The following is a 21,242-nucleotide window of genomic DNA, read 5'->3' as shown; positions in this document are numbered from 1 at the left end:
TAGATCAGATCAGATGAAGACGAAAAAGCAAGAAATGAAGTGGGTATAAATTTCACTGACACTGGTACTCGAGAATACTTAGGAAACAGAAACAAGAAACAAGACGATAGAGAATAACGGAAATAGCAGAAAGTAACGAGGAAAGAAAGAAAGAAAGAAGGACCAACTTCATTGGGTTACAATCCGGATTATTCGCTTTACTCGGATCGAATTCACTTGGGAAAAAAATTGGATGGATAGACAGATAGAGAGATAAGAGAAGAGACAAGAATAAAAGTTAAAGAAACAAAACGAGATGAAAACGCTCCAGCAAAGTAACATAAGAAGAAAACACAGGACAGCAGACATGGTTGGTTGGCTGATCGGAACAATAAACAAAGAAAGGTAAATTTTAGGTAGAGATCCACACAGGCGAGAGGTCAAGGAAGGTCATTGATGATAAGTGCCATAAGTAAGCTCTTTACACAGACAAAGGGACGAAAGCAAAGCCGCGGCGAAGCGGCCTCCAGGAAGGTCTCTCCAAGTTACCTAATTGTATAGCCTATCCTCGTCGCGCGGATCGTCGCGTAGGTAGCGACGTTGGCGTCGACTTCGCGTTACGGTTTCCGGCAGCAGTCTTTTTGGCAGATGCTGGCGCTGGCGATGGGGCCGGCTCCGGCGAAGGCTCTTTGGCTTCTGGTTCCTCTTCAGGCTCATCTTCATCGTCCGGAGGTTCAGACAGCTGGTCCGAGTCTGAGGAGTCATCCATGATATCATTGTTGTTTTGCTCAGCTTCGCTCTTTTCATCAGCCTCATCGTCTTCGGGTTCGTTGTCCTGTTCTTGATCTTGGTCCCATTCGTCCATCTCGATGTCATCCTCGTCGCTGTCTCGGTCTGCGTAGCTGATTCTCCGGGACGTGTTGCCTCTGCTACTGCGTCTCCGGGCAGAAGCGGTTGCACCGCCATCACGACCACCGCCATCAGAGGACCAGTCATCCTCGTTCTTCTTCTTCTTGGGTGTCTTGGAGGCTGCGGCTGTGGATGATTTCCGAGTGCGGGGAGCCTTCTCCTTCTCCTTCTTGGCTTTCTTTGATGAGCTAGTATCTGCGCCGGGCTCGTTCGAGTCCGTCTTTCTCTTCTTTGCCGCAGCCTGACCTTGAGATCCGCTCTTCGTCCGCATGGCGGACCGCACGAGACGATCGAGCAGGTCATCGGCGTCGTCGGGAAGGAAGTTCTTGTCGGCCACTTCTTGCGCTTCCTTGTGGCTGCCCATGGCGGCGAAGATGGAGCTTGGGATGCCCATTTTCCCGGGATATGTCTGCAGAATGTTCGTGCCACCTGCGGCGCCCCCACCGAATTTGCGTTGTTGCGAGTAGATGTCGGCAAACCGCCGGATAGTCGCTTGTGCCAAATCCGAAAGCGTGTGAAGACGGACAGTGATTTCATCCGACTTGGTGATACCATCACGCGCTTGCTTGACACGCTGTGCAATGTGGAAGATCAGCGACAGGTTATGCTCGTTAGCCACCGCAGAAAGATAGAAGATGATATAGCGTGCGAAGTCGGTCAGATCAGCCAACTGAGTGGCTTCGTCCAAATCGGCCGGTGGGTAATCGGGATGATAGGCGAGAAGCGACAGCAGGCGGGAGAATATAGACTCCATAGCCGTTTGTTCGGTCTTCTTGCTGCTCCCCTGCTGAGAAAAGAACGCAGCTCGAGACCGCAGCCAAGTAAGAGTGCTGTCCTTCAGGCTGGGATTCGGTTCGAATGCCAGCAGGAATGGAATCGTATACCAGCGGTGGCTTAACTGGGAAGCCTGCACCAGTTGTTTCTTGAGTTGATTGATGAATCCAACTCGCACGGCCGCGACTGGGTCTTGGGCGACCAACGCAATGGAATTGAAGTCGCTGGGAGCAAATAGTCGATCACAGAGACCGTGAGATGCACACAGTTTGAGAATAGACTTGGAAGCTTGGAGACGTAGCCGGGATTTCTGGGCCCCTGGCGTATCTTTCTTCTTCGACAACTCGCCCTGATTGGCCACCAGTTTATTCAAGGTATCGTAGACAGGTTCCGCATGGGCGCGGAAGTCATCCTCACCATCAGAGCCTCCCTTGGCACGTAGACGGTTGACAATGATCTTGAGAGCCCATTCCTTCGCTGCAGTTTCGTCATCTACCGTGTCCGACCAGACATAGCCCGAATCAGGCTGGGGAGTCCGATTCGTGAGTAGAATCTGGTTAACGGCGATAGAAATGATGGCGTCGCTCTCGGTGTCCGCTTCGTTGGGTGCGAGCAGGCTCAATTGAGCCAGAGTAGCCAACTTCGTGAGGAATTTATCCGACCCAAAATTCCATTTGGCAACACATTTTTGGACAAGGTCCTTCGCGTACATCTCTTTCTTGTCCGCAGTGGCCATGAGGATCGAAACGGCATGCTTGGCAGCCTGGGGGGATGGGCTGTGAAGGGCATGATCGACGAGAGACAGGAAAAATTTACGTTCCTTAGGGAGCTTAGACCCCAGTTTCTTTGCGAATCCTGCGCAAGCCTTGAGGATCTCCTCGGTCCCAGCGTCATTGGTGGTTGAGGCTTTCGGTGCCTGGGTTTCGATATCCTTGCACATCTCCTGGACCTGGGCTTCCAGCACCTCCGGATTGCGGGAGGAGATTTCTCGCAACAGCTCATGCGCAGGACCGGCCAGACCGTTCTCGTTTGTCCTCGAAAGATTGATGATCGCCGGAATGTGACTCCGATTGTACACAAGCGAGCTGCATCGGTACAGAAGGGGGGTAAGAGTTTCGAGGACAGGGCTGTTATTGGCGCTCTGCATTCTCTTCACGAGTTCCCTGATGGCCTTCACGACGGTGCGATAGTCACTGATCGCGGCCATAGCAAAGCGAATGAGCTGGTAACTCCGTCGGTCATGCACCTTGGCAAATTTCCACAGGTCGGCAGACGCGCGCGATGAGTCCGGGAAGATCTTAGACAGCCCGTCAATGACGCGGGTGATTTGGTTTTTGATCCGTTGATCATTTTTCTCAATGACACCCCCCTATAGTCATTTAGATCAGCTTTGGGAGACGCCTAGGTGGGAATGCTTAGCTTGCACTTACATTATATTCTTCACAGGCCTGAAGATACAGCGTGATTGCAGTCCTCATCTGTATCTGTCGGGCCTGCATGGCGAAGAAAACCTTCTTCGCTTTATCATCCAGACCCTTTGTCAGGGTGAGGATGCGACGAACGCGAACCTTGTCCACGTCGATCTCACTGTCACTCTCTGTACCCTGAGAATCCTTTTGCTTTTGCGACTGACTCGACCCACTCCGCGTCAGCTTGGGCTTGATCGGAGGATAATTGAGCGGGAGAAGGATCTCAAAGAGAACATGGTCAATCAACACATGGATATCCGGGTCATTCGTGTAAAAGGCGTCCAGAATCTTGGACGGACCATCTCCGAGAAGAGACACGATCTGCTCGTTATCCTGTTCGAGCTCGCCGGCAGCGACAGCCCACATTCGAGCCAAGGTCCGCATTGCCCGTTCTCGCACATGAGGCTTCCGATCCTTGACACGCTCTGCCAAAATGAAGAGTATCGAATCAGACGACGAAAAGCCACCGTCCGCACCAAGTTTCAACACGATATGAGATAATCCGAAATTGCCCACTGCGTCAACTGCTGCCACACGAACCCTCTCGTCGGCATCCCGCAGCATCGATGCCAGATGTTTGATGAGCGTCTGCTCCTCGCTGTCACTCAGTCCAGAGCCACCGGCGGACGTCAGTAGGATCCGGCCCACGACAGTCGCCCACGCAGCTCTTACCGAGGCAGATCGATCTAGGCGCCGACTCAAAAAGCCCTCATAAGTAGAACCGTGTGCCTGAGAGAACGGTTTAGGGGAGAACGGCGTCAAAACGACGTTCGTCTGCGGAATCGTTTGGGGATAGTCCTCCAGCGTGACTGGGGGATAGACGGTGGGATCCATTGGAGGAGCTGGAGGTGGTCCAGAAACGCCAACCCCAGCAGTCAAATCACCAATAGTCTGGGTCGCCAGCAGACGCAAGGAAACGGATTCGGCGGAGAGTTCAGCCTCGAGCTGAGGGACCACATTCTGCAACACCTCCGGACAGGCTTTCCACAGCTCACGAATAAGACGATGAGCTTTGTTCAACTCTTTGATGTCTTCCTCTTCCTCTTCTTCGTCGTCAAGCGTAACTCTTCGATTCGAATTCTTCGACGCGCCGTTCTTCGATGCGGAGACGTCGATAATGACATTATTGAAATACTGGCTGATGTGGCCGGTCATCCGTTCCGGACACGCTTGGCAGATCGCTTTAGACATGTTGTAGGCCGGAGGGTAATCCTTCAGAAGTAACGTCCCTTGCTTAGCGTCGACCGGCGCATCGGCTTTCTTCCCTTTCCTGCCAGCGGGAAGATCCAGGATACGGGGATCGACCCGCAAGAATTGCGCTACAATAACGTCCACCACCTCGGGCGCAAGCACCGGTGATTCGTCAATAACCGTGACAAGCAAACGAGTCATATCGAACTCGACGTTCTTAGCGATTTCCTCACCGGTCGAAGCTTTCGCAGAACCGGAAACGATGTCGAAGCAGGTGGTAAAGAGCGGCACGATCAACGAATCGGGGTGATCCAAATCGGTCATGAGGACGATACTCTTCACCTCCGCGAGGGAGTTGAGCACGTAGATATGTTGGGAGTTGTACGGATTCGAGGGGTCCCCGAGAGCGGGAATGATCGAGGTGACAATGCAGGTAAACACATCCTAGAACCAGGAACAAGGTCAGAATCAGTATTAGTATCATCATCGGCCGCGCCATCCTGCATTGACGATACCGTCAAGAGAATAAATAATAATAAAAAGATAGAAGTCCAATGGACCGACCACCCCGAGGTAATCCTCCACCGGGACGCCATCAAACAAAACGCACCTTGAGCTGATTAGCGGTAAACGGCGCGTCAGGCGCACAGAGCCGCAGCACGTCGACAATGCAACACGTCGCCCAAGCTCGTACACCCTTATCCTTGTGACCGAGAAGCTGAGCGGTGGCCAGCTCTTGCGAGACCTTCTTCAGCGAATCCTTCTCAACCTCCTCCTGTTCCAGCTTGCGAAGCTCCTGCGCGAGGGTCTGCAGGCGCTGGAGCAGGTCTGCGATGGGGATGGCGCCTCGACCGACACGCCACGACAGCGGTTCATTGAATTGAAGACGACGAAAGCCACCGGCGACCTCTTCAGGCTCTGCGACCTCCGTCGCGGCGGAGGGGCCTTGACGGGTGCGCGCAGGCATCGTGGACGAGAGCGCGGGGAAGCCGAGGGTGAAGGGAACGGGGCGGAGAGGGAGGGAGGAGAAGGGGGATAAAGAAGCTTCAAGGTACCATGCGCTGTGCGGGAGGGGCCAGACTGTGATAGGATAAGAGAGAACAAGCTGGGTGGGACAATGTCGAATGACGAGAAGCGGAGGAGGATAAGGAGATCCGGAGCGAAACGAAAGACGAGAGGGGACGCTTTCGCTGCTGACCGCCTTCGCTGGGACGCGTCGCGTGTTCTTTCCTTTCCTTTTCTTTGCCTCGATGCCTCTGTATTTACTGGTGACTTATATCAGACAATTACTCGGTCTGTTCAGTCTATGGAGATATTTCTTTTCTTTTCTTTCCATTTTGATTTACCATAACACCCAGGAAACCAATGTTTTGGTCTTCTCACCGGACCCCCATTTCCTAATTCGGACAGGGTTTTCCTCACCACATGATCTATACTATCGTGGTCTACGGAATAGGTAGTATTCTCTGCTAGGGGAACCTAATCTATAGCCTCCCAGTCAATACATGTCTCGGAAACTGGCATGTCTACCGTAGTTGACAGTCCCGATCAAAAGCATCCCTAACCTCCCCATACAATGAATTATCCGTCAAGAGAGCCCAACCCGTCATTGCCATGGCCTTCGCAGCCTTCAGGATAATCTCATGAGCTTCTAGTCTCCCCGCAGCCGTACAAAAGTCGTGAGTATGCGGCTGCGCACCGCTCGAGACCGGAATGCCAATGTTAGCATGCAATGCAGGAAGAGCGTAGCTGACATTTCCCTGGTCCGTTGAGCCCGGGATAGGGCTACTAGCTACATCCTGGACCTGTTCTCCCTGCTCCTTCATACATTTGGCAAACTCGCCGCAGAGAGGCTCATTCACGCGCAAGTCGGCATAGATCTCAGTCTCTTCGATGTGAAGCTTACAGCCTGTTGCGAGAGCTCCTGCTTGCAAGCATGCACGAACGCGCTCTCCAAGGGCGACTGTGTTCTTCATGGACGGTGAGCGGACGGTGTATTTGGTGACTGTCCTTTCGGGTATCGCATTGGTGATCTTGGGGGCTTCCATGATTGCTCCGTGGATTCTTTCTTCGGGTTTGATTTGCTGCCGGAGCATGGAGATGTTGTTGTATGCGCAGACAATGGCGTCCAAGGCGTTTACTCCATCCCAGGGATTGGCACTGGCATGGGCGCTGACGCCCTCGTATGTGCAGATTAGATCGAAGCAGGAGATAGATGTCTGGCCTGCTACTCCCGCAATGCCGAGTTCATGGAGAGAGCCGTCTGACATTGGGTGTCTGTTCTAGTTAGATCCTAGATGTTATAGACAGTCTCATGGAACTTACATCATCAATGAGACATCGGCTTTGTCGTACGCGCCAGCTTTTAACAGGTCGATTTTCCCGCCCCCATCTTCCTCCGCAGGGGTGCCCAGCAGGTGAGCACGTCCAGAAATTCCAAATCGCTCGATCAAATGCGATAGAGCCAGGAAGGCTGCCACACCCGCCGTCGCAATGAGATTGTGCCCGCAAGCATGTCCAATACCCGGAAGAGCATCATACTCGGCATTGAAGTTAACGCATCTCCCGCTAGATCCGCTGATGGCCTCGAATGCTGTGGCGAGGCCGTATGACCTCCGAGTCACCGGAATAGTGGTGTGCTCTTCCAGGAAAGTACATACGGTCTCATGGGCATGGTGTTCCTCATATGCGAGCTCGGGATTATCATGGATCTTTCATACATTAATTTGAATACGTTTTGGACAAGTTGCTGCATAACTCACGCTCTTGTTTAGATTTCGCAATCTTTGCCCTAGACTTGCTATGTATTCATCCATCACGCGATTGCACTCCATGGTGGTGTCGTTTGACATGGGAGATGTACAAATCGGTAAATGCGCAAGCGCTTATCTCAAACCAGGCAAGAAGAGAAAGACAGGATGTGGGGAGATCACCAGGGGTCTACTCGGACAACGAAGAATACACGTTGACCATCCTGTGCGGGGAATTCAGACCGAACAATGAACGATAAGCCCACCACCGCTTAAGTTCGACGCAAAAACATCTGATTGGCCGCCTGTCGGCTGCACGACGATACTCCTCAACTGTAGACTGCGGATCAGGACGGATGAAATTGAATAGATTCGGAACTTGAGAACGATGATCTTGTCCTTGGCGAAAGGTATAAATCTGGACTGAAATCCCCGCGAAATGGTACTCATACTTCCTTTGATCCAGATTCAAACAGACTTCTTTATTCAATTCCAATACCATAAGATGACCAACACATCGTGGCAAGAGAAAGCTGCTCTCAAGGCTGCCCAAGCCGCAGAGAAAATCCCAGAGCAGTGGAGATTATCGCCTGATTTTCTATCGTCTTCCATGGATGCTACTTCTCGAGTGCTAGACATCCCTGCCAAGTGTGGGATCTTGACCGAGAAAGAGATCAGCATCACCGAGAACTATGACGCCACTGCGTTGCTTGAGAAGCTAGCTTCTCGTGAACTCAGCTCGGTCGAGGTCACCACGGCATTTTCCAAGCGTGCCGCCATCGCCCAGCAGTTGACAAGCTGCTTGACCGAGACCTTTTTCGAGATGGCCCTCAGCAGGGCCCAGCAACTAGACGACTACTTGGCGGAAACAGGCAAAACAGTTGGACCACTGCATGGTCTTCCAGTCAGCCTCAAGGAGTCCTTCAGCGTTACCGGAATTCATACGTCTCTTGGGATCGTCTCGTTCTTGGACCGACCACCCAAGTCAGAGAATTCCGCCTTGGTTGATGTTCTTCTTGCTGCCGGTGCTGTTCTTTATGTGAAGACAAACATCCCACAGACGATGATGTCGGCAGACTCGCACAATCATATCTTCGGCCGTGTCCTCAACCCCTATCGGTTGAATCTGACAGCTGGTGGAAGTAGTGGAGGTGAAGGGGCGTTGATAGCGATGCGAGGGTCCGTTCTAGGCATCGGAACGGATGTTGGAGGATCTATCCGAATCCCAGCTCTCTGTTGCGGTGTGTTTGGCTTCAAACCATCTGCCAGTAGAGTGCCTTATGGTGGACAAACAGCGGCTGTTCGTCCCGGAATGCCAGGCATTCTTCCTGTGGCCGGTCCTCTATGCCACTCAACGAGAGACGCAGAGCTTCTTCTGAAGACGGTGTTTAACTCAAATGCTGCCGATCTCGATGAAACTGTGTTGGGGGTTCCATGGATAATTCCTCAACAAAGGCCAATTCTCACGATTGGCATCATGCCCGAGGATCCACTGCGTCCTTTGCACCCTCCAATGCAGCGCACCATAAAGACTGTGTCAAGCAAGCTCGAAGCTTGCGGTCATCGCATCATCGATCTATCGAGTCAAATACCATCACTGTCTGAGGTGGCGGATTTGTCTCTGCAATATTTCAGGATCGATCCGGACCAAGTCGTCATAGAGAACGTTACAAAAAGTGGCGAGCCTTGCATTCCCTCGTTGAAGCACGTTTATGACCCGGAAGACACCGGTCCAGAGCCACACCTGCGTGAGCTTTTTGAAATGAACATTACTCGAGCTAAGCTGCTCTCGCAAATGCGGCGGGCTTTCGTCGACAATAATGTGGATCTTATTCTGGGAGCAGGCTACCAGAGCCCTGCAGTTCCGCACGATGAATATGGTTTACCCGTATACACAGTCATCGGCAACCTCATGAACGTGAGTCACGCATGCTCAGTGTCCACTCAAATACTGACATTAATCCAGAACCCCGCTTGTATCCTTCCATATGCCTATGCAGATGAAGGCGCAGATGCGGATTTTGTTCGAGACGTGGTTTACAAGCCCGAATGTAAGTTTGGAATTGCGCCTCAAGTTACATGTTGCTGACACAATGTAGACCGTCCAAAAGAGGTTGAAGGCGCACCATGCCATATTCAGCTGATCGGCAGGCCAATGAAAGATGAGCAACTTCTTCAAGATGCAGCGGTTGTAGAGAAGGCTCTGAAGCGGTAGTAATAGCGAGTATGCGGAAAAGGTAACCAGACAAGGCAAGACATTGTCAATATAGGAAACACGTCGTTCTCTTTGCTCCTACTCATTCATTGTCATTTGCGGATCTTTCTGAATTTAACTTCGCTCACCTCCCCTTCACTTCATGCCTCACTTGCCACTCAGAAGCTTTGTCAAATACGTTAGCCTTAGCATGCCTTGCTCATAACCGTGAGATGTAGCATCTAGATCCCACACTCTTTCTAGACGGTGCAGTACTAGTATCAATGGCCCTTTTTGTCCTGATTCGGGCATAGCACATAATTTTGCTCTGATCATTTGCTTTTCAGCAGAATCAATGGCAAGCGATCCAATGACAATGACAGGCCACAAACGGTAATAAGGAGCAAAGCATTCATCGAAACCCATGGTCTTTATCAGGGCCAAGCCACGCTGGAAGCTGACCTCAAGGAACCCGACGATTTCATTCCTTGGTAACTCAGGATGCGCTTTGAGAAACAAGATTCGAATCGCTTCTGCATAAAGCTTAGCGATATTATTACTGAGCAGGGCCGGGCGAGCACTGCCGATAGTGCTCTCCCAGCGTCGAAAGCCCTCTCGCCGCTGAAACCAAAGAGCACAATCTTCCGGACTTGTTAATGGCACTGCTCTTGCCAACCTCGTGATATCCGCAATCAACAGGTAAAACTCATAGGAAGCTTCGAGAATCGGCTGAGTAGAAATAGAGGACCCCAGATCGTTGGCGTCAGGATGGGCAGGATCGAAGAAATATCCATCTAGATCAAGCCTGACCCTGAGAGCACATATACGATCTAACGATGGATCAAGAAGAGTCAAAAGTGTTGAGTGATAGAGAAATGACTCGGCGCAAATTCGCTCGAAAACAATGGCATCTTGTGAGTAGTAATTGCGGGGCCTGGGGCTTCGAAGGCTCAGAAGTTGACCGGAGGCAAGGATATGTGACCCGGCGTTTGGTACCTCATCGTAGCGTGAATTCTGCTAAAAATGCTTAGAAATGTCATATTCCATGGCCTCTAGAGCGGGAAGACAGGAGATCATTACCTCAAGAACACAAAGAAGAATGGTGGTTGCCAGGAGCCAATCCTCATCTCCAGTGTAATTAGCACGAGAAATACTTTTACGCAGGTAGTTGATTGAGAATAAATAGCTTTCTATAGCTAAGATGTTCAGACGAGATGACTGCTCCCTGGTGCGAAGCGCGGCAATACCGATCACCGCACCCATGACAGGAGGGTGCTCAAGAGCAAGTCGAAGGAAATGTCTTTGCTCTGAGTACCTTGCTAGACTTGTTTGTCGGATAAGGAATGGAAGAACGGAGGCTGTAAAATAGTGGTAAAGCCGAAGGTGTTCCTTTGACTGGAATGGGGCCGGCATAGTAATCGAAGAGACATTAATGTTGGGAGGCACAGTAATCAAGGGATAATCTTGGTCTTGCGATTCAGACTGACATTCCCGATCCCCAAAAACTGTGAACTGTGGATAACATCGTGTTTCACCAATTTTCTGGGGATTGCGGTTCCTTCGTCGATCTATTAACTGATTTTCGGTTAACCATGTGCAAGTGAGATGAATTCGAGAGCATCCCCCACACCGTGGTCGCTTTTCATCGCACTTCTTACGGCGCCTCCGACCTTTCAGTAACTTAGCACAACTGCTCCTATAGTGCAAATAATGGCTTGTTTCCTCGACAGACTCACATTCAGCGCATCCAGTTCTTGTTCGAAACCTGGCAGCGGACAACGGGAAAGAATGGCTGGTGATGTCCTTTGAAGTCGACATAGTAGCCAATGCAAATATTCATTTCTAAATGAAGCATAAAGAAGTGGAGACAGGAAAGCAAATAAGCCGATGAGTTGGAAAGGCGAGAACGAGAACAGACCATGGTAGGCGATGAGGAGTAGGCTCGGCTCTTCGGCCTTAGTCGGGGATAGAATTGATTGCCATCCGATTCAGGTGTCCACCCGGTCGACCAAAATATTGATCATGAGATTAGTCCCATTAGCTTTTTATTATATGCACTGGCTATGTGCACTTCAAATTTTATAATAGACATCGAAACAAACTAGACCATGGGATGAGACATCAAATCTTTAAGTTTAAAATTAACTTTAAGCGTTACTATCTATATGCCATCATTAACTATTAGTAGTAAAGTATTCAATAACGCCTTCCAAATGCCCGCTTTTTTTATGCATATCTCGTTGGAGAACATAAAGACAAACAAAGAAAAACGAACGCAGCTTTTTAAAGCTTGGGAGAGAACTTGCTCATAGCCCGGATCTTCTTACCATAGATGAAGAAGACAACCGGGATAGGAATCATCGCAACAGTGATGAAGCCAAGCAGACTGGAAGCCCAGTCGACACCCAACTTATGGTACATCTGCACCGAGAAGAGCGGGAAAGCACCTCCAAGACTACTCCGGACCAGAGTGTTCGCCGCGATGGCGGAGTTGGCAAACATGAGGTAGACGTCGATGATGTAGTTGAGACCTTGCATAAAAATAACCAGGATACCCATACCGATGGGAATGCCTGCGATAACCTGAGGGACCCACGAAATGTTGCGGTTGGAGGTCCAGCCGAACCAAAAGAGGCCAGCAGGCAGCATGATCGACGCGATCATCATGGGGACAAGACGCTCCTCGGGAACAACACGACCGTGCTTTGCCAGCTTGCGAGCAAACCGAGTCTTCGTCTGCCAGATAATCAGAGCCACTCCGCAGAGCACCCCGATCATAATTCCAAGGAATGGCAGCCCAGCAACACCTTCGTTGGTCCATCCGCGAACCTCCTGGAAAGAAACCGGGTAGGCTTCAAAGAACAAGTACAGGATGCCGTAGATCAAGGCCAGGTAGATCGTGATCAAGAGGAGAATGGGCTCCAAAAACAGCATTTGAATTGGGCGAACCAAGTATTTGGTAACGATTTCCGATGCAGTAGGGCGACTTTCATCCAAAGCTGAGTGTAGTGCCCAGTTACCGGTCTCCTTACGGAGGCGAGCAGCGCGCTTTTGCAGAATAACAGGGGCGTACGTCTCGGGGATAATGACCAGGGCGATGAGGCCGAAGGTTGCCGAGGCGATCAGAGTGATCCAAGCCGTCCAGCGCCAGCCAAGGTGCGAGTCCGTGATGAAACCACCAACAATGGGGCCTATGCGTGCATGTTAGACGGGAAGTTGCAAGATTGGGGGACAAAGAAGATCCTCAAGGGAGAAACATACCTAGCACTGGTCCAACAAAAGTTGCAGCCGAGAACATCGCAATAGCCACAGCACGGTCGATAGGGTTCCAGAAGTCTGCCATAGCACCACCGACGACCGCCAGAGGGGAACAGCCAAACACGCCCATCAAGAAACGGCAAATCATGATAGTCTGGAGATTCTGTGCGACAGCAACTGGGATTTGGAAGATCGCAAACACAGCATAGCCAAAGAACAGTGGCAGTCTGCGTCCATACAATTCAGACATGGGAGACCACATCAAAGGCCCCAGCGCGAATCCAAAGACAACCAAACTGGTTCCTAATGTCATCACTTCGGTCGAGACGTTGAATTCCTTCGCCGTCACCATAGTCGCAGTCGAGAAGACACTACTCGCAAAGGTGATCCACATTGTCATCGAAGACAAGGTCATCGTTAAGACCCATTTCTTCCAGTAAGGCATATTCTGCGGGTTTTCAGGGTCGTCCGGTCCATCGAATTCCACCAAGTTCGGGTCTTTCTGAGGCGCTGCGTCTGGCTTCTCGCTTCCAGCTGGTTGGGCAAGTGCTCCATCATTCTCCAGGTCTTTTTCGTGGGAGGCTTCAAGCTCCTTCTCCGGGTCCCCTATTGCGGAATTTGTCTCAGAGTTCAAGGTAACGTCCGACGACACTGGGAGCTCATTCGTATGATCATAACGGGGAGCCATGCCGTTGGTATCGTTTATCGTTGCGCTGTTCTGGTTTTCGGAAACCATGGCGCTTGGTCAGGATCTGGCGATCTATGGGATTTCCTTCCTGTGTCGTAATGTTCCTCTTCAGATAAATAGAGATAGATTTGTGATTATTCAGGGTATTAAGAAATAGTAAATCGTTTGAAAATCAAATCTATAAAGCGCTGAATGCTGTGAAACCTGTGGCCAAAACGTGGGCCTCCGGAGATTATAAGTATTTGCGCAACATCAAGAAAGTGGGCCTCCTATAGCAAAAATAATATCCCCAAAAATCTATCAATTAGTAAATGAAAACCAGACTAGAATAATCTTGGTTCAAAGCTGCCACACCGGAGTGTCCAGCCCTCAAACGTGCTCCACCATGATAAAATCTTAAGTCCGAAATGTCGGCACCGATACCCCGGCATACTGATTCGTAATGGGCGAGGATAAAATCGATTAGAGAAAAGGCACCAAAAGAAAAAAAAAAAAAAAAGGAAAAAAGGGAAAGGAATGGCCCGAAAGCCAAAGAACGGACCCATGACCGCCAGTCCGATCCTGTTAAAATGAGATCATTTCCCGGTCTGAAAGCGTCAGTCGCAGACCATTAACACCGAGAGCGAAGATCTGACATGTACTTTTAGTCCGTAGTGTACGGAGTACCTTGACCGGATAATCGGCCCATGGCGATGGTAGCTCGGTGCCATTATGATTGGCGGCCAGGGGCACATATGAGTCAAAGTTTTAAGATTCCAACAGTTAGAAGGGGGTGGAAGTTGGAAACGTGGGTTCGAGAAACGCCGCTCGCGCTTTGTAGCGGTCCGAAGACCGACCATGTCCGGGTTCGCATAACCTATTGGGTCAGGAGGGTCAAGAACCCACTCTAGCCGACGCCTTAGCTTCTCTCTATCTTGACATTTGTTGACCATTCAGCGGGTATCGGTAGATGTTCCTAGCACTACTCCCGAGAACCGACGCAGGACTGCGCGCTGGACTGCCCGACTGAAGCAGAAGGAGTGAAGGGGCTCCGGTCGATTCGTCAGCATGTTGGCTTGAATAGCTGGTCGATCCATAACTCCGTTCGCTCGGGAGTCCGACCTTATACTAAGCCCCTATCAATCTCGGAGGTTAGAGAGGCACGGCGCGGAAAGTCCGATCTTAAAGGCTTTTCGTTATGCTGATCAGTCATCACTGTTTTGTGCCACGGGTGAGTAAGCAATATGCCGTGTGCATCGCATCAGGATCTCAGTCTTTACTGATTTTCGCCACTGGATGCTATTAATAATATGATAGTCCCATGACGCAGTGATCAGGGACCAGGCAACCTCTAATTGCTGGGGATGATTGTTCAGTGGATATCGCGTATGCAAGCACACGTTGAATTGGCAACGTGGACGAAAGTCTGCGTAAAGCTAAGCTAATGCAGTCAGTAGGCAGAATAAAACATGAACAATTTATTAGAGCTACCGACTGAGAAAAAGCATATCTAGACCTATTATACAATAGATCAGTTATGCCCTGAAGATCGTACACAAGGATTCGTTTCAATTTGCACTGCTTTGCACATGTCTTTTCACCGGGAGGAGTTGCGTGAAGAGGAAACGAAAAGTGCGGAGAGAAAAGGCGGGGTGGTTACATGGGCTTGAGCCTTGATCCCTGAGGCCTACCAGACTACAACTAATAATGCTTACGACCATACTCTTTGCTAGGGCGCAGAGCAAACGTCTCGACCTCTCACTTCAAGTTTAGCTTGTCCTAATACTCAGAAGTATCTATACCAAAGCTTTGAAAATCTTCTTGGAAAAGGCCGCCATCAAGACGGGCTGATGGTAATATATTATTGATGGAAAATCCTCTCAATCATACAACATCAAGAGGGGACAGCTACAAAGGTTGACTTGCGCTTCATGCTAATCCCAAGCTTGCCACCGTAGACTCCAGAAAAAAGAAACAATAAAACAGATATCTCCATGGTATCCCTTCCGGCAGGTCATAGATAAACGCCCGAGAAGATGCTTTCCCCAATGGAACCAAGCTAAATCGCTGCATAAACGCCGGCACATGCCGTATGAAATTCATATATCAAGCACTATCATCATGGTCGTTGATGCTCCTCTGTTTCTGTTTGAGGGAATCAACGGCACTCTCCACCTCGTCCTTGGCCGTGCTTTCTAAATTTTCCTTCACATCTGCCTCGAGGGATCCGATACCCCCAACGCGCTCATAAAGTTTCCGACATATACTCCGATTGATATCAGTATACTCATCCTTCGAGATGATTCTTGAGCGGTAGTATGGTTTAAGCGCTGCCCCAACAAGTCTTTGGATGTCGGATTTGACAGCCGAAGACGGCTTGGTACGGGTCGGAGAACTATCGTTGGACCGTGCTCCTGATGATTGCAACCATGCCCTTGGCACACGCGGCTGAGGCCGCTCAGCGGCCGGTCGCGATGGCGTATCTTCCTTGGTGTCATTGCCAGTGCCTGCTGGCGATACGTCTGGTGAAAATAGTGGAGAAGATGGGACCATGGGGGACGCGAGCTGAATTGGAGAAATTGGCCTGCTCCGAAGGTGCGGCGGTGGTGTTGAAGATGATAAATAGGGAGACGAGTGGTTGGAAGGGGCAGGCGATATTGACGGGGATGACGGACCAGGCGTTGGATGGTCGGTCGGTGCGACTGAAGCTTGGGCGGAGGGGCCTTGCGAGTTGGCACCGCGGGGAGTGGAAGAGTCCTCTACTTCCTTGAGGAGAGATTGAAGGAAGCTAGGCTCGCTCGAACCCTCGGCGTTGATTCGAGCGGAAGCTTGGGCGCTAGCAGTTCGGGAAGATTCCCCATTCTGCGTAGCCAGAGCCGCCAGGTCCTGAGCTCTGCGGGTTCGCGGTCGCTTCAGCTTTCTCTCCGGCTCAGTGGGCTCCGGTGAAGGCGACATGGTGGGCTCCTTTCTCTTTCTTGCGGCACTCGGATTGTTTTCAATCTCCCGAGCTCGCTCGAAAGCATTCCAGGCTCTCATTTCCTCGAGAGACTCGGGTTCCGGAGTGGGTTCCCGTGGAACACGAGGTCGTGATGGGCGAGGAACTTCCAGGTCGAGGAGAGCAGCAGTGTCTCTGAATCGATTGCTGCCACCCTGCTGCTCCGCGACCTCAAACCGACGCTGCCAGACGCGAAACTCTCGCTGATTGGCTTCTTCGCGTCTTTGTTGCTGGCGGGCACGCTCTGCAGCCCTGTCATCATCAAAAGGAAAATCCAAGTCAAGGTTAAGATGATCCCAGACGGACTGCCATACCCGTGCCCAGTGGACAGAGTTCATCTGGTTCCTGCTCTGCAGTCTCCGCTGCTGTGCCCTCGTGCGGCGACCGCGGCGGTCCGGAGTCCGGAGGGATCGTTCGGCCAATTCGGAGGACGATCCCGACGTGCGTTGGATGAGGCACCGCGAACAATACCAAGGCCCGGACGGCACCGTATCGAGCCCGACGCAGTAGGTGTGGGACGGGGCATCGCACGCATCGCAGAGAAGCAGGAGCTCATCATTATCTGCATCTCCACAAATGAGACACGGTTGGAACTCGGCCAGATCATCATCCAAATATTCTATTACCATGGAGGGATCAACATCCGCCACCTGTGTTCGGTCTTGCACGGAGTAAGATGACAACACGGGCCCTGCCGGAGGAAGAGTTCATGGTTAGCGAGCGTCCATCACGGATCAATGCAGGTTGTATGCAGAAGTGGTTGGCAAAGTATAAAGCAATGTACGTACCTCCGAGTTGCTCCCTCAGCTCCACCACATTGAAGCTGCGGCGGCAAATGGGACAGCTGTTGGCACGTTCGACCCATGGTGCCAGGCAATTATTGTGCAGGATATGGCCGCAAGGGAGTAACTGGGCGATCTGACCAGCGTCCTCATTGCCGTCCACGCCGTTCGGCTCGATAGGAAGGTCATTGGGCTTGCCATCTACTCCGAGATCAGGTCTTGGCGCGGCCTCGGCGGTGACGGCAAGAGGATCGCTGGCGCTTTCGCCAAGGTCTCCTAAACACACAATACAAGTGTCGGACATTAACAGTAGGGGATGTGCCAGGATTGTCTGCAGGGAAGCTAAGAGAAGGCATGAAGAGCAGCTGGCAAAAAGGGATAGGAGAGAGGCGTGGGAAGAAGAAGGGAAAGGGAGAGAGAGGAAGCAAGACGAAGTGATGTGGGGAGAAAGCAGCCGGCCTTTTGAAGGTGGACCTAGAATCCAGTCTAACGCAAAGGAGTCTGGGCCGCAACGTGACCGGCCGTCGTCGAGGGCCAATGAGCGCCCGGGAAGAGAGTGAGCGCAGCCGCCTCCTGATGGCCTCAGGTGGTAAAACCAAAGTCGGTGCTTTCGTCAGGGCTGGTCAGGCCCTTGCAGCTCTCAGCAGGTTCACCCACAGCCCCCTCTCGCGGGATCCGTCAGCTGGTGCAACCCGTTTTACAGCGCTGAAGTCAATCTGAGTATGCCGCTGGCCGATTTTTGAGGAACTCCCCACGATAACTTTATTCCACATACCGGCACTATGGTGCCATTCCTCCAGAACATTGTAAAAAGTGTAAGCCCATTCTCAGTGATCCTTGACTTCATCACTACCTGGTCGGATTCGTATCCATCCGAAGTCTATTCCGTAACTAGTCGAACGAGCATGCAGAATGTAACTGGCTACCGTGGACTCCGCCGAACAGCCCGAAGGGCAACAAAGAGAATAGGCATGCATGCTCCATACTGCGCCATCTGTCCGGTTGAGACACGCGCCAATAGAAATGAATAATTCGCTCATTTCCTGCTGAGGTGCGAGTTCGCCCACATGGCAGCAATCTTGCAACGTCAGAAGACACGATCACAAACAGTATTTTTAACCTTTCGAAATAAAAAATTCATAACAGGCGACATGAATCCTAGCGCAATACAGTAGACGAAAAACTGCAGATGCGGAATATCTGCTACGAAAGGGTCTTAAAAACTTTTTTTTTTTTTTGAAAAATCCGAAATCGCCGGAGGGAGTCAAGGTCTATTGGGATACGGCGTAATTCTGCACGACAGCGAGCGCTATTGAGATCGAGAGAAGGGGTAAGATCGTAGGAGTTCAATCATTTAAGCTCTTCAGGTATTGAATTTCGCTATTTTTTGATTTAAAACGTAAAAGGAAATCCCATCATCACATTTAAACCTCCGCGATTTCTCTGAGACGACGGATGGTGGAGCGAGTGGCAGCGGCGGCGGGGGTGCTGTATCACGATCGCATCAATCAGTATTTGTCACATAGGTCACTTCCCCTGGTACAAGAGCCCAGTCTGGCCGATGTCCAGGACGGAAAAGTGGCGAGTAAAAATTGTCAAAACAGGCGCTCGACTTACGAGACGGTGTAGGCACCACCGGCAACACACTTGTTGCAGCCCTTGCACTCCCAGATACCAACAGCCTTGCGCTTAACGGTGTTCTTGCCGCAGAAGGTACAGATGTAGCGGGCGTGCTGCGACACTTCCATCTTCTTCACCTGCTTACGCAGGGAGGCACCGTATCTGTTCGATCACGTCGTCAATACTTCTCTTCTGTCTCGTCTGATCGAGGGCGAGGTCTCGAGTTCGAATTCGTTCATTGGGGGTGATCACTCGGGTGAGGAGCGCCATCGAATTCAAACCGGATTCCTAGAATGAAGGGCGTAGAGCAAAATCGTACCTAGTACCATATTTACCGGTGATGCCGACCTCTGGAATTTTCAGTCAGTGATTAATTTCCTCGACGTCGACATGTTTCTGCAAGGCGATATACTCACTCTTGGTGCGCTTCGTCATCTTGGCTGTTAGGCTGTTGAAGTCGAAGATGGTAACAGTGCGGTAAGTCGAAATCGAGACTGAGGCTTTCTAGGTAGGCGGGAGTCGTTGTGGGCTCGCTTAGGGCTCGAACTCTTGGCGACGGTCACGTGGGGCTCGCCGCGTCGAAACTGGAGGCGATCTATAGAATCTGGTCCAGGCACGAAGCCGACAAAACTTTTCGGTTTTAATGGTCAAAAGTCATCTTATTAATATGAATATGAATGAAGTTTGTCGTATGGTGGTCCTTGTCTGCCTTATCAAATTTATGCACTTTCCGGATGGTGCTCAACAGTGCAATCTCTTCTCCCGCCCTACGTCATCATCGCCGCTACTCCTATGAACCTGAGACTGCCATAATCCACCCTAAGAATAGAGTATTTGCATCGCTAATTTGCCATCTTAAACTTCATTTTATCACCATCTATGGATGTTGGGGAAAGCCCTTGTGAGAGAGAAGTTTGCGTCGAATCACATGACTGTATGATGTCATCAATTCCCTTTCCTTTTGGGGCTAGCCTGAAGCAACTCCTGAGACGGCAGTCTAGAATCCCCAGAGCACCCCTGCCCGTATCTATACCGCGGCTTTTCTCTCCCCCTCTTTCAACACATGTATATATATTCAATTCTACCCATTGTCTTATAGTATATGACTTCAGTCCCCTATATTCCGATATAACCTTCCCACACTAACTCAAAAATTCCATCCAATCCAACATGCAATCCAGCCGGGAATTCGACCTAGTCGTCCTCGGCCCGACAGGTTACACAGGAAAGCTGTGTGCAGAACACATTGTCCGGAATTTGCCCACTAACCTGAAGTGGGCTCTTGCGGGACGCTCTGTCCCAAAGATCGAGAATGTAGCCCAGGAAATCCAGCCATTGAACCCGGATCGCACCCCACCAGGTATTGCTCCATTGGACCTTGGGTTGAGGTCGGCCATTGCTAACGCTCCAGTAGAGATTTTGGCTGTTCAGCTCAATCGCGAGGAGCTCCATAATTTGGCGCAGAGAACAAAGCTCATTATCAATTGCATTGGTCCATATGTTCTGTATTCGGTTCCGGTGGTTGAAGCTTGCGCAAGCAATGGGACCCATTATATTGATGCGTATGATCCCTCTATGGTGGACTATGACAGAGTCATTCTAATTGAAGTTCTAGAACCGGAGAGCCACCATTCATCAAGAGCGTTCTTGAGAAATATCATGATACTGCAAAGGCAACCGGGGCTATCGTGAGTGCCCTATTTTTCTAGAGTTACATCGGTATTCTAATTGTGTTAGATCATTCCCTTCATGGGTGTTGAAAGTGCTCCGGCAGATATGCTCTCCTGGTCGCTCGTCAAACGAGTTCGCGAGGAACTATCCTGCCACACTAAGGAAGTCACCTGTTCAATCGACGAACTGAAGTAAGCCAGCCAGCTCTACATACCACACATGTACTCTAACCATCGCAACAGGAGCTCCGGCGCCAGCGGCGGCACTCTCAGCACCGTTCTCACTCTCTTCGACGCAGTCCCGTACCCCGAGCTCGCCAAATCCCTGAAACCATTCGCGCTGGCCGCGTCCCCACCCCCAAAGACGCTTCCCCGCGAGTCCATCACCGAAAAGCTCTTCGGCGTCCGCTGCATCCCAGACATGGGCGTCCTCGCTACCTCGCCCACCGCCATCGCCGACATCATCATCGTGCACCGCAGCAGCACGCTGATGCCTGAATTCTACGGCCCGAAGTTCACCTTCCGCCAGTTCGTGCGCGTCCGCAATGTCCTGGTCGGCGTGGCCCTGCACTTCATTTTCCTCATCGCCGTGTCCCTCTTGGTTCTGCCGCCGGTGCGCATGCTCGTGAAGCAGTTCATCTATATGCCCGGGACTGGTCCGCGCATGGAGGATTCGACTAGAGATCGCGTGCAGTATCGGGCTGTGGCGACGGCTGATCAGGATGTGCAGGAGCCGAAGCGTGCGTTGGGCACGTTGAAGTATCAGGGCTCGCTGTATGCGATGACCGGCTTGCTGATGGCCCAGGGAGCGATGGTTATTTTGGAGAATGAGGAGAAGGTTCGGAAGGTGTCCAGAGGGGGGATCGTGACGCCGGCTTCTTTGGGACAGGAGTATGCGGATCGGTTGGAGGCGGCGGGATGTTATATTGAGACGAAGATTTTGGAGTTTTGATTGTGCTCTAAGTATGTCTGTATATCTTTTTG

General features: G+C 51.1%; 8 protein-coding genes across 8 annotated transcripts; 2 read left to right on the top strand and 6 right to left on the bottom strand.

Annotated features, from left to right (window-relative positions):
- Positions 1–541: 541 nt before the first annotated feature.
- Positions 542–5,289, bottom strand: P170DRAFT_355097 (sister chromatid cohesion factor PDS5; the record flags this gene model as incomplete). Its single annotated transcript, XM_024844073.1, has 3 exons — positions 542–3,031; positions 3,093–4,766; positions 4,933–5,289. The coding sequence occupies 3 exons, from the start codon at positions 5,287–5,289 to the stop codon at positions 542–544; spliced, it is 4,521 nt and encodes a 1,506-aa protein (XP_024706537.1).
- Positions 5,290–5,848: 559 nt separating this feature from the next.
- P170DRAFT_355320 (M20 family metallopeptidase) lies at positions 5,849–7,156 on the bottom strand (the record flags this gene model as incomplete). The annotated part of the gene is made up of 3 exons (XM_024844085.1): positions 5,849–6,599; positions 6,648–7,033; positions 7,085–7,156. 3 exons carry the CDS (start codon positions 7,154–7,156, stop codon positions 5,849–5,851), a joined length of 1,209 nt encoding a protein of 402 aa, XP_024706536.1.
- Positions 7,157–7,577: 421 nt separating this feature from the next.
- P170DRAFT_353225 (amidase) lies at positions 7,578–9,287 on the top strand (the record flags this gene model as incomplete). The annotated part of the gene is made up of 3 exons (XM_024843968.1): positions 7,578–8,990; positions 9,039–9,123; positions 9,172–9,287. The coding sequence occupies 3 exons, from the start codon at positions 7,578–7,580 to the stop codon at positions 9,285–9,287; spliced, it is 1,614 nt and encodes a 537-aa protein (XP_024706535.1).
- A 147-nt stretch (positions 9,288–9,434) lies between these two features.
- On the bottom strand, positions 9,435–11,258 carry P170DRAFT_406981 (Zn(II)2Cys6 transcription factor; the record flags this gene model as incomplete). Its single annotated transcript, XM_024846660.1, has 3 exons — positions 11,003–11,258; positions 10,347–10,936; positions 9,435–10,283 (listed from the first exon to the last, which is right to left on the bottom strand). The coding sequence occupies exons 1-3, from the start codon at positions 11,082–11,084 to the stop codon at positions 9,435–9,437; spliced, it is 1,521 nt and encodes a 506-aa protein (XP_024706534.1). The 5' UTR covers positions 11,085–11,258.
- A 158-nt stretch (positions 11,259–11,416) lies between these two features.
- P170DRAFT_382593 (MFS transporter) lies at positions 11,417–13,707 on the bottom strand. The gene is made up of 2 exons (XM_024845608.1): positions 12,528–13,707; positions 11,417–12,457 (listed from the first exon to the last, which is right to left on the bottom strand). Exons 1-2 carry the CDS (start codon positions 13,258–13,260, stop codon positions 11,550–11,552), a joined length of 1,641 nt encoding a protein of 546 aa, XP_024706533.1. The 5' UTR covers positions 13,261–13,707; the 3' UTR covers positions 11,417–11,549.
- Positions 13,708–15,023: 1,316 nt separating this feature from the next.
- Positions 15,024–17,388, bottom strand: P170DRAFT_382591 (putative PHD and RING finger domain protein). Its single transcript, XM_024845607.1, has 2 exons — positions 16,975–17,388; positions 15,024–16,877 (listed from the first exon to the last, which is right to left on the bottom strand). Exons 1-2 carry the CDS (start codon positions 17,270–17,272, stop codon positions 15,298–15,300), a joined length of 1,878 nt encoding a protein of 625 aa, XP_024706532.1. The 5' UTR covers positions 17,273–17,388; the 3' UTR covers positions 15,024–15,297.
- Positions 17,389–18,392: 1,004 nt separating this feature from the next.
- Positions 18,393–19,066, bottom strand: P170DRAFT_509251 (60S ribosomal protein eL43; the record flags this gene model as incomplete). The annotated part of the gene is made up of 4 exons (XM_024854656.1): positions 19,005–19,066; positions 18,908–18,938; positions 18,586–18,750; positions 18,393–18,456 (listed from the first exon to the last, which is right to left on the bottom strand). The coding sequence occupies exons 1-4, from the start codon at positions 19,021–19,023 to the stop codon at positions 18,393–18,395; spliced, it is 279 nt and encodes a 92-aa protein (XP_024706531.1). The 5' UTR covers positions 19,024–19,066.
- Positions 19,067–19,666: 600 nt separating this feature from the next.
- On the top strand, positions 19,667–21,210 carry P170DRAFT_509250 (uncharacterized protein; the record flags this gene model as incomplete). Its single annotated transcript, XM_024854655.1, has 5 exons — positions 19,667–19,948; positions 20,003–20,150; positions 20,204–20,276; positions 20,326–20,450; positions 20,502–21,210. The coding sequence occupies exons 1-5, from the start codon at positions 19,759–19,761 to the stop codon at positions 21,208–21,210; spliced, it is 1,245 nt and encodes a 414-aa protein (XP_024706530.1). The 5' UTR covers positions 19,667–19,758.
- Positions 21,211–21,242: the final 32 nt, after the last annotated feature.

Source organism: Aspergillus steynii, assembly GCF_002849105.1.
Source record: "Aspergillus steynii IBT 23096 chromosome Unknown P170scaffold_3, whole genome shotgun sequence".
Lineage (NCBI taxonomy): Eukaryota > Fungi > Ascomycota > Eurotiomycetes > Eurotiales > Aspergillaceae > Aspergillus > Aspergillus steynii.
The sequence above is the reverse complement of the archived record's forward strand: the minus strand, read 5'-3'. Positions and strand labels throughout refer to the sequence as shown.

Excerpts from the sequence above, each read along its gene's own strand:
- P170DRAFT_382591 (XM_024845607.1), bottom strand. The coding sequence starts at position 17,272 with ATGTCCGACACTTGTATTGTGTGTTTAGGAGACCTTGGCGAAAGCGCC. Across the intron at positions 16,878-16,974 it reads GCTGAGGGAGCAACTCGGAG|GGCCCGTGTTGTCATCTTAC; the intron begins GTACGTACATTG and ends TTCCTCCGGCAG.
- P170DRAFT_382593 (XM_024845608.1), bottom strand. The coding sequence starts at position 13,260 with ATGGTTTCCGAAAACCAGAACAGCGCAACGATAAACGATACCAACGGC. Across the intron at positions 12,458-12,527 it reads TTTTGTTGGACCAGTGCTAG|GCCCCATTGTTGGTGGTTTC; the intron begins GTATGTTTCTCC and ends ATGCACGCATAG.